This window comes from Malus domestica, chromosome 17, assembly GCF_042453785.1.
Source record: "Malus domestica chromosome 17, GDT2T_hap1".
Classification (NCBI taxonomy): Eukaryota; Viridiplantae; Streptophyta; class Magnoliopsida; order Rosales; family Rosaceae; genus Malus; species Malus domestica.
Genome location: NC_091677.1, coordinates 21,986,126 through 22,000,874, shown reverse-complemented (window position 1 = coordinate 22,000,874; position 14,749 = coordinate 21,986,126). Strand labels below are relative to the sequence as shown.

The 14,749-nt window shown below is 38.1% G+C and overlaps 2 protein-coding genes and 1 long non-coding RNA gene across 4 annotated transcripts; 1 reads left to right on the top strand and 2 right to left on the bottom strand.

Annotated features, from left to right (window-relative positions):
- Positions 1-397: 397 nt before the first annotated feature.
- Positions 398-7,264, top strand: LOC103454929 (homeobox-leucine zipper protein ATHB-15-like). The gene is made up of 18 exons (XM_008394521.4): positions 398-1,098; positions 1,276-1,435; positions 1,834-1,934; positions 2,036-2,126; positions 2,513-2,608; positions 2,695-2,808; positions 2,894-2,977; positions 3,129-3,284; positions 3,393-3,467; positions 3,600-3,706; positions 3,794-3,986; positions 4,277-4,462; positions 4,635-4,715; positions 5,181-5,315; positions 5,424-5,749; positions 5,974-6,079; positions 6,607-6,756; positions 6,950-7,264. Exons 1-18 carry the CDS (start codon positions 890-892, stop codon positions 7,094-7,096), a joined length of 2,517 nt encoding a protein of 838 aa, XP_008392743.3. The 5' UTR covers positions 398-889; the 3' UTR covers positions 7,097-7,264.
- A 1,117-nt stretch (positions 7,265-8,381) lies between these two features.
- LOC103454851 (uncharacterized) lies at positions 8,382-11,403 on the bottom strand. Of its 2 annotated transcripts, none has more exons than XR_001792128.3 (4): positions 10,984-11,403; positions 10,795-10,906; positions 9,663-10,705; positions 8,382-9,524 (listed from the first exon to the last, which is right to left on the bottom strand). It is a non-coding gene; the product is annotated as an uncharacterized lncRNA (long non-coding RNA). The 2 variants fall into 2 exon arrangements; XR_011577777.1 differs by having other exon boundaries at positions 10,154-10,705.
- A 1,739-nt stretch (positions 11,404-13,142) lies between these two features.
- LOC103454850 (uncharacterized) lies at positions 13,143-14,509 on the bottom strand. The gene has a single exon (XM_008394441.4). It carries the CDS (start codon positions 14,398-14,400, stop codon positions 13,822-13,824), a length of 579 nt encoding a protein of 192 aa, XP_008392663.1. The 5' UTR covers positions 14,401-14,509; the 3' UTR covers positions 13,143-13,821.
- Between the last annotated feature and the right edge of the window lie 240 nt (positions 14,510-14,749).

The following is a 14,749-nucleotide window of genomic DNA, read 5'->3' as shown; positions in this document are numbered from 1 at the left end:
ATCCATTTGTTTTGGTGGATGTTGTAGGTGAATTGGTGGATTGTTGTAGGTGAATTGGTGGATTGTTGTAGGTGAATTTGGGTGGAGGTTGTAGGTGAATTTGGATGGATTGTTGTAGGTGAATTTGGGTGTATGTTGTAGGTGAATTTGGGTAGGTGAATTTGGGTGGAGGTTGTAGGTGAATTTGGATGGATTGTTGTAGGTGAATTTGGGTGTATGTTGTAGGTGAATTTGGGTAGGATTGTTGTAGGTGAATTTGGGTGTATGTTGTAGGTGAATTTGGGTGAAGGTTGTAGGTGAATTTGGATGGATTGTTGTAGGTGAATTTGGGTGTATGTTGTAGGTGAATTTGGGTGAAGGTTGTAGTTTTAATGCAATGGTCAACATTTATTTCACTAAAATTTCAATGTTTACAAATGTAATTTTAATGTGATGGCTAACATTTATTTCAACGAAATTTCAATGTCTACAGATCGGTCTACCCAGCTGGGTGTACGAGGAGTCGTTCCACTCACTGATTCCACTCGCTCAGTAACTCGTGTTTATCATCTCAAAACGTTTATTGGGTAGTGGTCGTTTGGGGAGCAGATCGGTTGTGGTTGCTGATCTCGAAAGATTTGTACAGCTTCTTTGTGTTTGGTGCTAACTCCGTTCCAGTTAAGGATAGTGCTGTCCCTTGTCGGTTTATTTCTATCCTCTATCCTCGAAAAGTTTAATTTATTTCTAAATAATTAGCTATCTGTGTCTGCAAGTTTGCACATTTGGGTGCACACTCAGTTGTCGTTTTGGTCTGTTTTGGAGCTCTGAGGGTTTGGAATGTGGTTTGGTTTTCTGGGTTTGGTGTAATTTTCTGTGGGTTGGAAGTGATTTCTGAGCTGAGAATTTGGAAATGGCTATGTCCTGCAAGGATGGTAATAAACATGCATTGGATAATGGCAAGTATGTGAGGTACACACCTGAGCAGGTTGAAGCCCTTGAGAGGCTGTATCATGATTGCCCCAAACCCAGTTCGATTCGTCGCCAACAGCTTATTCGGGAGTGCCCGATTCTCTCCCACATCGAGCCAAAACAGATTAAGGTCTGGTTCCAGAACAGAAGGTAAACAAAAATTGGATCTTGAGTAAATTCTGGATTTATTTGGTTGCATGGGGTTTGGTTTCCTTATTTGTGCTAAGTTGCTTGTTCAAAAATCTTAATTACATTGCATTTACTTTGTTTTCTGAGGAAGGAAGTTAATGTTAGTGGGCTTGTCTGGTTGTGGTTTGGTTTTTACAGATGTAGGGAGAAGCAGAGGAAAGAGGCTTCGCGCCTCCAAGCTGTCAACAGGAAGCTCACTGCTATGAATAAGCTACTAATGGAAGAAAATGATAGGTTGCAGAAGCAGGTGTCTCACTTGGTGTATGAAAATGGTTATTTCCGTCAGCATACCCAGGGGGTGAGAATTCATTAACCATTCAAGACCCTTTTCGTTGTTGATTAGTAGTGGACGGGCGGCTGGTCCGTCTCTCTGAAATTTTAACATTCTCGTTTGGAATCTTAGAATAGCTAAAATCATTAACCATTCAAAACCCAAGATAGAAAATTTCCCTTTTAAGATCAATTAGTGAGCAACATGAGATACCGTAATACGTATTATTCAGATGTGGGTTAGGCCATTTGGTTGGCCGGACTCCTTACGCCAAAGTTCGAATGCACCTCCGTGTAAATTAGAGTAGTTTATAATAACGCATTGCAAACAAAAATGTCCTGAATTATAATTGTTTTTTTTATCGTAATTTCTGAATTTATGGGGTAATGTAATTGACATGTGAAGTTTGTTTATTTTTGTTACAGACAACGCTTGCAACCAAAGACACAAGTTGTGAATCGGTGGTGACGAGTGGCCAACACCATTTGACACCTCAGCATCCGCCAAGGGATGCAAGTCCTGCAGGGTTAGTAACTTAGTAGTAGTGGGATGTAGTTGTTAAGTCCTTTTCAGTTCATCGGGCATTGTGGCTTATGGTTTCGTGCTTTGTTTGCTTGTGTTTGCTAGACTTTTGTCCATTGCAGAAGAAACTTTAGCAGAGTTTCTTTCAAAGGCTACTGGAACTGCTGTTGAGTGGGTCCAAATGCCTGGAATGAAGGTATTTCTCTCTCTCTCTTTCTCTATATATATATTTTTTTGAAGTATTCGTATATGTATTTGATTAAGTGAGGAAGAAATGCTTGAACAATGTGACAGTGGAGTTATAGTTCTAAACATTGACTTTTCAATGATATGAAATTATATCAGAAATAAAAATCCTTACGTTCCGAGATGTAGTTGAATTGTTATAAATATGGAAAAGTACATTTCGATTATTGGTGTTCGTTACGCTCTTCCCATTTAGTTAGCAGGACTTCAATTTTTGTTTGTATGGTTCTCATGAAATACATTAGGCTGCACTTCTTATTTTGCTTATTATGTTTTAAAGGGAATTTAGGCCTTTTTAATATGTTTCTTTCTTGCTATCTCTTCTGGATTTCTCAGCCTGGTCCGGATTCCATTGGAATCGTTGCTATTTCTCATGGTTGCACTGGAGTGGCAGCACGTGCCTGCGGCCTGGTGGGTCTAGACCCTACCAGGGTAAGTTAACATGACTTTTCTGTCTGTTTTATCCTCCTTTGAATTTAAGAGAATGTATGATTGACTGTTGACTATATTATGTTTAGGTTGCGGAGATCCTCAAAGATCTACCTTTGTGGTTACGTGATTGCCGTGCTGTAGATGTTTTAAATGTATTGCCTACAGCAAACGGTGGAACCATTGAGCTGCTCTACATGCAGGTAGGTTCTACTTGTATTGTAAGTTAGAGCATTCTTTTACCACCTTATTTTTTATTTTATTAATTTTTTAAATTATCTGATGTAGCTCTATGCGCCGACAACTTTGGCGCCTGCCTGTGATTTCTGGCTGTTGCGCTATACTTCTATTTTAGAGGATGGCAGCCTTGTGGTATGTTGTCACAAAGTTGTGAATTTTGATTCATATTGCCAAATAACTATCTTGTTGATCGAGCAATTCATGGCACACAAGTAAATACATATGGCATACATCTTCACTTACCACTTTAACTGAAGTTGTTCTCGTTGTGTACAATGCTCAGATTTGTATGAGATCTCTGAAAAACACTCAGAATGGTCCAACCATGCCTCCAGTGCAGCATTTTGTTAGAGCAGAAATGCTGCCTAGTGGATACCTTATACGACCCTGTGAAGGGGGAGGTTCAATCATACATATTGTTGACCATATGGATTTGGAGGTTAATATGTTATTCATGAAGCGTAATGAGATAATCGTCTTCAATTTAGTTTTGTTCTGATACATCCATTACAATAATTGTAACTCTTAAATGTGTTTCATCAACCAGCCTTGTAGCGTGCCTGAAGTCCTGCGCCCATTGTATGAATCATCAGCTGTCCTTGCTCAAAAGATGACAATGGCGGTAAGACCATATGGTGGTAGATATTTGGACATTGTTTGTAGGGTTCAAAACTAACAAGCTGTATATCACAAGCATGCTATGAGGGCAAAGGGGAGATTGAGTTTTTAATTAGTCTTTCTAACGTACGTTCAGGCTTTACGTCAGCTGAGGCAGATAGCGCATGAGGTTTCCCAATCTAATGTCACAGGTTGGGGAAGACGCCCTGCAGCTCTACGAGCATTAAGCCAAAGGCTTAGCAGGTTGGTATATAATGGTGGTTTCAATATATATTTGTCAGTTGGAGAAGGGTTCTTTGCTACTTGGAAGCTAATGGAGTTTTCTTCCAGGGGTTTTAATGAGGCACTTAATGGATTTACTGATGAGGGGTGGTCATTGATGGGAAATGATGGCATGGATGATGTTACTATCCTCATAAACTCGTCTCCTGACAAGTTAATGGGCTTAAACCTGTCCTTTGGTAATGGATTTCCAGCTGTCAGTAATTCCGTCTTATGTGCTAAAGCATCAATGCTGTTACAGGTTAGGTTGCTTCCCATCTTTCATTTCAATCAACTGGAGATTAGCAATAAACGTTAAGATATGCATGCATGTTATTTTCGTTATTTGTATGATGGTGACCTTTCAAATGGACGACGACGACAACAAAGCCTTTTCCCACTAAGTGGGGTCGGCTATGTGAATCCTAGAACGCCATTGCTTCGTTCTGGATTCATTTTCATAATGACCTTTCAAATGGACAATGACGAAAATTTTCATATTGAGCTCATCTTCTCAAACCTTCCTGGTTTGTTGTCTACTATTTCTCCCAGAATGTACCCCCTGCTATACTTCTTCGGTTCCTGCGTGAGCACAGATCAGAATGGGCAGACAACAATATTGATGCTTACTCAGCTGCAGCTGTTAAAGTCGGGCCTTGTAGCTTAGCTGGGTCTCGAGTTGGAACTTTCGGAGGTCAAGTTATACTTCCCCTGGCCCACACTCTTGAGCATGAAGAGGTAAGCAAGTTGACGTCTAGGAACTTACCGCATTTAAAAAGTCTTGTTTTACAATGGTTTATAACTTCATAAAACACCCCCCCCCCCCCCCCCCAAAATATATATATAGAACTCTATATTGTTCTCTAATTGTTTAATACGTTTTTTTTTTTTTTTTTTTTGCACTTATTAGTTCTTGGAAGTCATTAAATTGGAAGGTGTTGGCCATTCTCTCGAAGATGCAATGATGCCGAGAGAAATGTTTCTTTTGCAAGTAAGTGTCAGTTATTCTAATTGTGTTAATGATGGTATTTATTCATAGGTTAACTTGGACTGTCAAAGCCTAATAACAGACTAATTCTTAACCTAATAGACTTCTTGCACATTGGGAGTGCACGATATATATTATGTTCCTTTAGGATTTTTTTCTTTACGTGTATTTTTTAATCTCAAACATGTTTGGTGCCTATCAAAGTATCCTGTGAATCTGTGATAAAGTATTTAGGGAAAGAAAGACGAGAGAGCAGAAAACTTGGACAAGTGATATGGATAAGTAGTTGCATCCAGTTTCTATTCTTTTTTTTTTTTGTTGACTTGAAATCCATTTTCTTTCAATGTGTTTTTTTTTTTTTTGGCTAATCAATTGGTTCTCTTTAGCCGACCCCACTTAGTGGGAAAAGGCTTTGTTGTTGTTGTAACCAATTGGTTCTCTTGCTTAATTTCCATTTTATTTTAATAGCTGTGCAGTGGAATGGATGAGAATGCTGTGGGTTCCTGTGCTGAACTCATTTTCGCTCCCATTGATGCTTCTTTTGCTGATGATGCACCTCTTCTACCGTCTGGTTTTCGCATCATTCCTCTTGATTATGGGAAGGTTAGCCTCAAAACTAAATCCCATTCCTAAGTGATGTTATCTGTCAGAATTTATACCGCACTACATCTTTTATGGAAATGTTCAATAGTGCTCTGAAAAATGTTTCAGGAATCTGCCAGTCCAAATCGCACCTTGGACCTTGCTTCTGCTCTTGAAATTGGGCCAACTGGAAATAAAGGATCTGGTGAATATTCTGCAAATGCGGGTTGTGTAAGATCTGTGATGACTATAGCATTTGAATTTGCTTGTGAGAGCCACATGCAAGAGCATGTAGCATCCATGGCCCGGCAATATGTTCGCAGCATTATATCGTCAGTTCAGAGGGTGGCATTAGCTCTCTCTCCTTCACATTTGAGTTCACAGGCTGGTCTTCGGTCACCACTTGGTACTCCTGAAGCGCAAACACTTGCTCGTTGGATCTGTAACAGTTACAGGTTTTATATCTCTCTCTCTCTCTCTCTTCCCCTTTTTATTTAGACTAAAATATATGATGCACTGTGCAACAATAAAAAATGGGTTTTTCGGCACACCCGCAACATGTTATCTATTCTTTCTTCTGTTGCAATGAACGTTACAAATTGGAATAAGAAACTTTGATCTGTGAAACCATGCGATGATCATATAGGTGGCTTAGCTTGTAATACTATTGATATTGCAGGTGCTATTTGGGTGTGGAGCTGCTCAAATCTGGCAATGAAAGAAGTGAATCCATCCTCAAATCCTTGTGGCATCACTCGGATGCAATTATGTGCTGCTCTCTGAAGGTGAGCATGTTACACAACCTCGAAAAATCAACCAATACAACACTTAAGAGCAACTTCACCCATGGAGCTCTCCCCTGGCAATCCACTATTCAATCCACCCTATTGAACAGTAACTGCCTTAAATGAATAGTAATTACCATTAATGAACAGTAATTGCCATTTACATTTCCACCCTTGGAACCCTCCCCCGGGCAATAAGCAATAAAAATAATAGTTTTTTATGTTTGTTTAAATAATAAAAAATTACAAAAGCTATCTCTCTCTCTCTTTGACACAAAAAAAATAAAAAAATACAAAACCCTCGGGCCACAGGCCCGTCGACTCCCCACCCCCCCCTTCGCTCGACCTCCCACCCTCACTCGGGCCCTTCCCCGCTGGATTTGCTCCCACCGGCCCGAGGGCCCTTTCTCCTCGCCTGACACCCGAGCAACCAGCAAGGCTGGAGTTGCTCTAATGAAGGTGCATCATTCTTTGAGTTGTTATCTTGCCTACGTATTCTAATATGCTATGGAACTCCCCTTTTGCAGGCATTGCCAGTTTTCACCTTTGCAAACCAGGCAGGGCTCGACATGCTGGAGACCACCTTGGTTGCGCTCCAAGACATAACTTTGGAAAAGATATTTGATGACCATGGACGAAAGACTCTATGCTCGGAATTCCCCCAAATAATGCAACAGGTGTAGTAGAACATCTCTGAATCATATACTTTTCTTTCATGTCATTTTTAACTAACATGCTATGGTGCTAAAGACGAGCTATGGTTCAACACCCCAATGCGTTGTTTGAATCCATATAAAGATCGAATTGCTAAAACACGATATTCGTAGGGTTGTAAGCTTTTGTAGTGATTTCATTGTGCTACTTTTGTAGGGTTTCACATGTCTTCCAGGTGGCATCTGTCTTTCGAGCATGGGGCGACCGGTGTCATATGAGAGAGCGGTGGCTTGGAAGGTGTTGAACGAAGAGGAGACGGCTCACTGCATGTGTTTCTTGTTTGTAAACTGGTCTTTCGTCTGATATCGGGACCAGGTCACAAAGACTAGAAGACATAATATGATAGGCTTGAGTAGAGGAGACTTTGAACCCTTCATGTTTAAACCATCTCTTCTGTCCTTTTGATGTGATAAAATGCTGTATGGATGTTATGACTTAAGTTTTGTTAGATTCTTGTTGCGTACTCTATAACTGCTTTGGATCTGTTCAATTTATTTTCCAGTTTTTATTTTTTTCGGGTGGTTTTGGAAAGGAGTATTGGATTTAGGCATGTTAATGCTGTCCTCCCCAAGAAAATGAGGATTGCATTCCTAAGTTATCCAACTATGTTGGTTGGAACAAACAAAATTATTTATACTAAAGAGGAGGGGTGGGTTTAATCTCATAATGGCTAGTAATAATGTGATTCGAGTTCGTCTTTAATGAGAATTGAATTTAAGATCTCATTTACAAGTAAAAAGAAATATTACTAGAATGCAATACTAAGTAGCTGGTCGATTATATTGTTAAATTGGGAAAAAAAATAAATGAAAGTTGCACGAAAAACCGTTTGCTTTATAGTTCACATTTTATAATGTAACTTTTTGAAAAATCAATCAAGTAAACAATTAAAAAAAAATATTATTAAACTGCAATACTAAGTGGTGGTCCGATTATATTGTTAAATTAGGAAAATAATAAATGAGAGTTGCACGAAAAATCGTTTGCATTATAGTTCACATTTTATAACTTAACTTTTTGATAAATCAATCAAATAAATAATTGTTTACTTTTCGGTAAACGTTGCCAAGATTTTGATGTTTAACTGAATAAGTGTTGATCTTATAATAGGCCTCGGCCATAGAGCAAGTGGGCCGAGGATTTGGGGATCTTTGTCCCTCTGATGTGCGGGCGTGCCAACTCTCGGCCTAGGGGATGGGAGAGTAAATATTTTGATTGCACATGAATCATTTTTCTTTCAGGGCAATTGAGGTTTGAACGTGTGTCGGTCGAGGGTTCTATGTGTCTCATGTGGAAGAACTTTGATTGGCTTTTTAGTGTTCAACTATGGGCCTTGTAACGTGATGTGTGAATTCAAATGTCTTCGTGATGGATGAGCAATCGTTAGTATACTTGCATGTGATGATTATGATGAATGTGTAATGGATTTGGTTTTTTTAGTAGTGCAATAAATGACGTGAGTGTGCATGGTAAATCGCATTAATCCGAACGAACTCTGCATGACGATGGAATTGATAGAGAGCTAACATCTAAATTAAAGTGCAAAATAAAAAGGTAAAAGTGAGAACAAGCAAGTGACAAATTGAAGTGCAGGGAATGAAATTAAATTTATAATACTAAATTGAAGTACTGGATACAAGTAAAATGAAACAATGCGAAAATTGAAATTGAAGAAACCATAAAAAAATATAATTTCAACCTAGTGTCGAATGGACAGTTAGAACGATAGAGTGCAAAAGTGTGGTTGGTGCAGGACCTTGAACAATGATTTACACGGTCCTTTTTATGCTATTTGAGAGCATCCATTCTTAATGTCTCCCCTTATTTACCTCCCCAGCCTTGATTTCTTTTCAAGTGGTTACAAAATTCAAAACACATTTCTCTCAATGGCAATTCTGATGTCTTTTTCTTTAGAATTAAATACTTGAAATTCTCCGAGTTTTTAGTGTCACTCTAAATTGGTCTCAACATTTTTAAACATTCCAAACAAGTACTCATCTTATTGAAAATGTCACATGCATTAAGCCTAGTTAAAAATCTGTTAAATTAACTAGGTTACTTTGTCTCCAAAATCAATAGAAAGTTATGGAAGCATACCCTCCACCAACTAATGACACTCCACCCTCAACATGCCATCACCTCCAAACCCAACGTAAAACCACAAACTCCACCCTTACTCAAGCTGCTAACATCAAGAAGAAGGTCATGAAGATTGCTAAAATGGTATGGACTGCCATGATACAGCCACTACCATCTTCACCACCCGCCCATAAAGAAGAACTGGAAACTTTACAAGATGAGAATCGGCGAATGAGGAAATCACATGAGCAGAAACAAACTCGTTGAAATCCTATCTGACTTTTTAACCCTATTCTTTGTTAGGAGATTGCCATTCTTATATAATTTCAAATCATTGGTTCCATATAATATAAACTATGTTTGAAATTTTTGATATTGAGGCAACTAATATTAATGTTGACCATGATATACCGAGTTTGTGGTTTTTGAATATATATGATCTATGTTTGGAAAATTAACTGGGGCGGATGTGACATTTTCATATGTTGGATACTTGTTTGGAATGTTTAAAAAGGTTAAGACCATTTCACACGTACTCTCAGAGTATAAGTAAAGTACAACAGAGTGGATTGAGAATTATACCATCGAAGGTAGTCTCCAATACCAGATTTGCCAAGAATCCTTGTCGATACGAAAGTTCAACTGCTAAAACCTGAAGGGGTGAAAAACAATGGTGAGTGAGCCTAAAAATAAAGTTTTATAAAAACCTTTTGAAAACATTATAACCCCTCGCCATAAAACAAGTATAGTTTTCAAATATACATACTACGTATAGTATGAAAATACTTACCGTAGCCTGCAATAGCTCAAAAATTCAATACGGCACAATATTTCGTAAGTAAAAACATCACATCTGTAACCGCATAATCTTGCATAAGCAAACAGATCATATCAAATGCTCATCGACACATGCTGGCACACGAGTTCATGCAGAGATATTTTGACATAAACATAATTGTGTGTAATAATGATATACGCTTTAGTACTACAATCATGTGAAGACTGGCGTTATGTGCATCACATACAAGTCCTAATTGCCTATAACAATCTAGATCAGGAATGTCATCTACAATGGATCCAAAGTGAGCGTAAGGTGCGATGTGCACATACACGTGAAAGACTGGCCCTGACTCGAGTAAGGACTAACATCGGTGCAGCAACGATGAGTAGATAACGTAAATATGATCACACAACAGTAAATCGATAATTCACATTGACATAATGGTAATAAATAAAATATTAATCATGACCGTAATTAAAATCCCATAAAAGTATGCGTACCTGTGCATCCTGTAAGATTTATGATAATTTCGTAATTTTATGTTATTTCGTTTATTCTGGAACAGCCGAAGTCTCCGATAGTAATCGCACCTAAGCATAATATTGAAACACATTAGTAAAACTCAATTAAAACGTTTGAATTTGGAGAAACGGACGGTTGATCCGGAATCAGCGCGTCTAAATATGCTAAGGAGGATCCCGGGCAATTTTCGTAAGAAGTCAACGAAAAGTAAGCTGAGATGCCCCAGTGGTCAACTATGTTAAAATTTCGGAATTTCACTAAATGAATGTCAAAAACGGACTCAAGACGTCGTTATTAGTCTAGGAGGGTTTCCAAGAAATTTCCGAAAAATCAACACAAGGAATATTCTTTGAATATTCCTGAATATTCCGAATCCAATTCGTAAATGGGCTGGTTGGGCTAAAGATTTGGGCCAAGGATTTTGGACCGGGTTTTGGGCCTAAGGCCCTTGTTTTTTTTTTAATTTTTAAATTTTTTTATCCTCCTCTTCTTCTTCCTCTTCGGCTGGTTGCCGTTGCAATCGTCGGAATCTGGAAAATGTAGACCAACTAAAACTTCATTAAACCTTGCCATGTCATATACCAAAACGAAGATCAAAGAACAAGGATTTCAAATATACCTTTGGTTTCATCGGCCGTGGCCGGAGTTGGCCTGAAAACGGCTCGAAAACCGCCGGCTCTCTCTCCAGAAAACTGGGTTGGAGTTCCCCGAGTAGTTTTTGTCACCAAACCCTACAACAAAGGCCTAAAACCTTAAAATCTTTCAAAACGACGAAAAAGGACGAGAGATGGGAGTTCCCGAGACCTACCTTGGTCGGAAAATAGTGGTGACTTGCCGGGAACCATGGAGATCGAGGTCCGGGTTCGTGATTGCAGCTTGAGGTCTGAGTATACGGTTTTACAGCCAAGCAACGAGGTAGGCTTCGGGTTTGTGGCGGTAATGCTTGTTGTAGAGAGCGGTGGTGGTCCAGTGAGTTTCACGGAGAAAGGGAAAAAGAGAGGCTTGAAGGAAGAGATGGCTGAGAGAGAGAGAGAGAGAGAGAGAGAGAGAGAGAGAGAGGTGAAGAGAGGGCTGAGAGAGAGAATCACGGCAGTCGACGGTGGCCCATGATTAGTCCTGATGGTGGTGCTCGTCGTTCCGACGAGATGGGTGTAGTATGGTCTCTGCTTTTGCAGAGAGAGAGAAAGAGATAGTGTGAAGAGAGAGAGATGACTAATCAGAGATGGGCGAAAAGAGTGGGAGACACGGAAGAGAGGGAAGAGTATGGGGTGTGGGCCCCACGGGCGAAAATAAATTATTAAAATATTTAAATTATCAAATAAAAAAATAATAAAATAATAACATAACAATATAATAATTTCAAAAAAAAGTATAAAATATAAAATAATAATTTTTTTTTTCACAAAAGTATTTCTCAGATTCGTAATTCTGTAAAATCTTCATCGTAACTTCAATTTTGATTCCGCTTTCTCAACAACTATTTTATTGTCTTTTTGTTGCCGAGTTTACAAAAACCAATTTCAATTATTTATTTATTTATTTTCGTTATTTCAATTCACTATTTCAAAGCTTTTTCAAAACTTGTATTGAATAGTTAGTTAAGAATACATTTTAAATTCAAGTTATTCATATCAATTCTTGTGAAGAATGACTTTGCTTGAGCAATTTATACTACAATTATTTTGTTCTTTTGTAAGTATTTTTAAGTGTTTTTATCTCTACTTTTGCAGGTGATAAAAATTCTGTTATTAACCAGTAGAATTTATTGCAATAGGAAGTTGTAAAAGGGAACAATGAAACCGCTTACATTCAAATTAATCTTCTTGAAGCAATGGAAACTATAGAACTCAACCATGTTAGAACTATTTTGACAAAAAAAACCATGGTAGAATATTTCCAAGCCAATCATGTTCAAGGAAGAAATAAAAATTTGCTCGGTTAATATTTTCTTTGAACTAGTACAAACTGAATTAATATTTTTTTGTGGATTGATTAATGTATATTCAAAAACAAAATCCCAAAGAGAAAAAATTGAGACATGCATCATGTTATAGAATAAAACATCATCATTTACGGCTTTTCTAGTCTTCACTTGTTTGGCATGCTGCTTTACCAATAGTGATTTTCATTTTTTGCATTTAGATTTCTTGATCACATTTTTTTACCTAACCTTTTGGATTATCCTGTTTGTTTTGCAACTTATCTTGCAGGTTCTTACCTTTTAGGTTTTATTTTAGAGGGTTTGGTTCTATGTCCTCCCCTCTTTTTATTGTACTTTCTTTTTCAAGAGGGGTAAAATTATGTCCCCCTCTTTTTCTTATTTTTTCTTTTTCAAGAAGAGTAAGGTTTATGTCCCTCTTCCCTCTTCTTATCATGTACTTAGGTTTTTTTGCTTTAAAAGGGGTAAGGTTTATGTCCTTCTAACTCAGCTTAACTTTTTTTTCTTCATATCAATAAAATTTTCTCGTACCAAATTAAAAAAAAAAAAAAAATAATCTAGTACCTTTTCAGAAAAAGGGCAATATTTGTTAATTTATGCTGATGAAGAAAAAAAATAAAATAAAAAATAAACAAACTAGAAATTTTAAAAAATGTTATTTTGGTACACTACCCCACATCCTTTCCCCTCTACCGTTCCACCAATAAACTCACGGGAACTTTAACAAAAAGCACCCGGTACTGTTCACTTTAACGAAAAACCACATTTTTACACTAAAAAGTCAATCCTGGTACTATTCACTTCACCCTTTATTTTGTCCTTATCATTAAAACTCAAAGTTTTCAAGCCCTTTTCATTAGTTTTCCTTAAACACTCTATTGCCAGCGCGCATGGACCATTTACAGAAAACAAATTTTCAAATGAACCTAATTTCGCTGCACTATGATTAAAAGTATTGATAGCTATTTGTGATACTTTCTTCAGTGTTCTTGCAGTCCATTGATAAGAGAAAACATAAACCAAATATATTATCCAGAAGAATATAACACCCGATTATTATTGAAACCACGCATATATATTTAAATTACATGGGTTCCGATACATATAGCTAGAATGAAAATTAGATAAAGAGACTTGAGATTGGATTCAAATCGAGGATCGATATCGTAGTAGCTCTTCACAGAAACTAACAATTAACCCTTCTTATTTATACAGAAATAGCAAATGATTAATCTCACTGCAGATAAGCTTAGCGAACTAAAGAAAAAGGAAAATCAAACCCTAGGGGAGAAGGGCAGTGATGGAGCATTTAGTACTAATAAACCCCAAAAACCCCATAGGTAAGCATAAGTACATGCATGGCTTTGAAGTAGGAAAACTAAATACCACCGAAAGAAAACCCAAGAGGGTGACTGAAAGAAGGAAAGGGTTAAGAAGACAATCCAGTAGACACTGAAGATGCCCCAATGATAGCTAGGAGGGTTTGGACTAACCCAAAAAACCAAGAAGGAAAAAGGTCGGTCCATTAGCTAGGTAACCGGTACATGTTGTGAGTCAAGATGATTAGAAGAGAAACCCTAATAGGGATTGAGAAGGTTAATTTGGAAGCTATACGAGTTAATGATTAGCATATAAAAAGGGGAGAGCAGGTTGACAAATACGAAACCATGTCCCCTAGATCATGATCAGATATTATATGCCTAGCCTTCAAGCCATGGAGAGATCGTTCATCTCCCTCGTAATCGCTGGAATGCAGCTTGAACTCCGAGCAATCTTCCCCTTTGGCCCTCCTTTGTCTTTCGGACTAATTGACTTAGCCCTCATGCCCGTCCCGTCTGACTTACTCTTCTTGAACATCTCCCTCATAGCCTCAGCTTGAAACAAAACCGGATACGCCCTACTATACTTGTTAAACCTAACACATGCACTTATATGTGAATTCAAAGCCTCTTCTTTATTTCCTCCATTTTTCTCAACCTCTTCTTTCACTGCCTCAGAACACAACCCGCATATCCACTTCCCCAAGAACTTGTCTCTCACTCGGTCTATGTACTCGGGCGTGCACTCTTCACTCATGCCACAACATTCACACTTTGCATCTTCCACCTCAGATATTGGCGGAAGGGATTTCAGATCCTGATCAATTTTGACTTCTTTGATGAGCTCGTAAGAGATGTCGGATATTGTTCTTTTAAGGCTATCTGCTGAGGATGAAAGCGTTGGTGGCTTACACTTGGAGATGTTGTTGGCCCTAGAGCCAGAAATAAACTCTCCAGGAGGTGCCATGTTTGAAAATTTTGGAGAATACAAAAAAACCCTAACGTAGGACTTAAGCTAATTGGATTGAGTGGCAATGGGAAGCAAGAGTTAGTTAACTTGGCCAAATAACTCTGAAGATTGTCACATGGTAGTAGAAGGAGGTCTATAGTAGCCTATTTATAGTAGTCAGTTTGGCCCTCCAGCCATTATTTATTTGAATGGATATTGTTCAATCATTTGTCACTTATCAACGGAAGGGGTGAATAGTTTCGTGACCGTGCTAGATTTTTCAAGAAAGTTTTGAAAGAAAAGGAAATATGTTTTGCTTTTTTAGGTTTGAAATAAATGCTAGCTGAAACTTGCTACAGAACTTTCA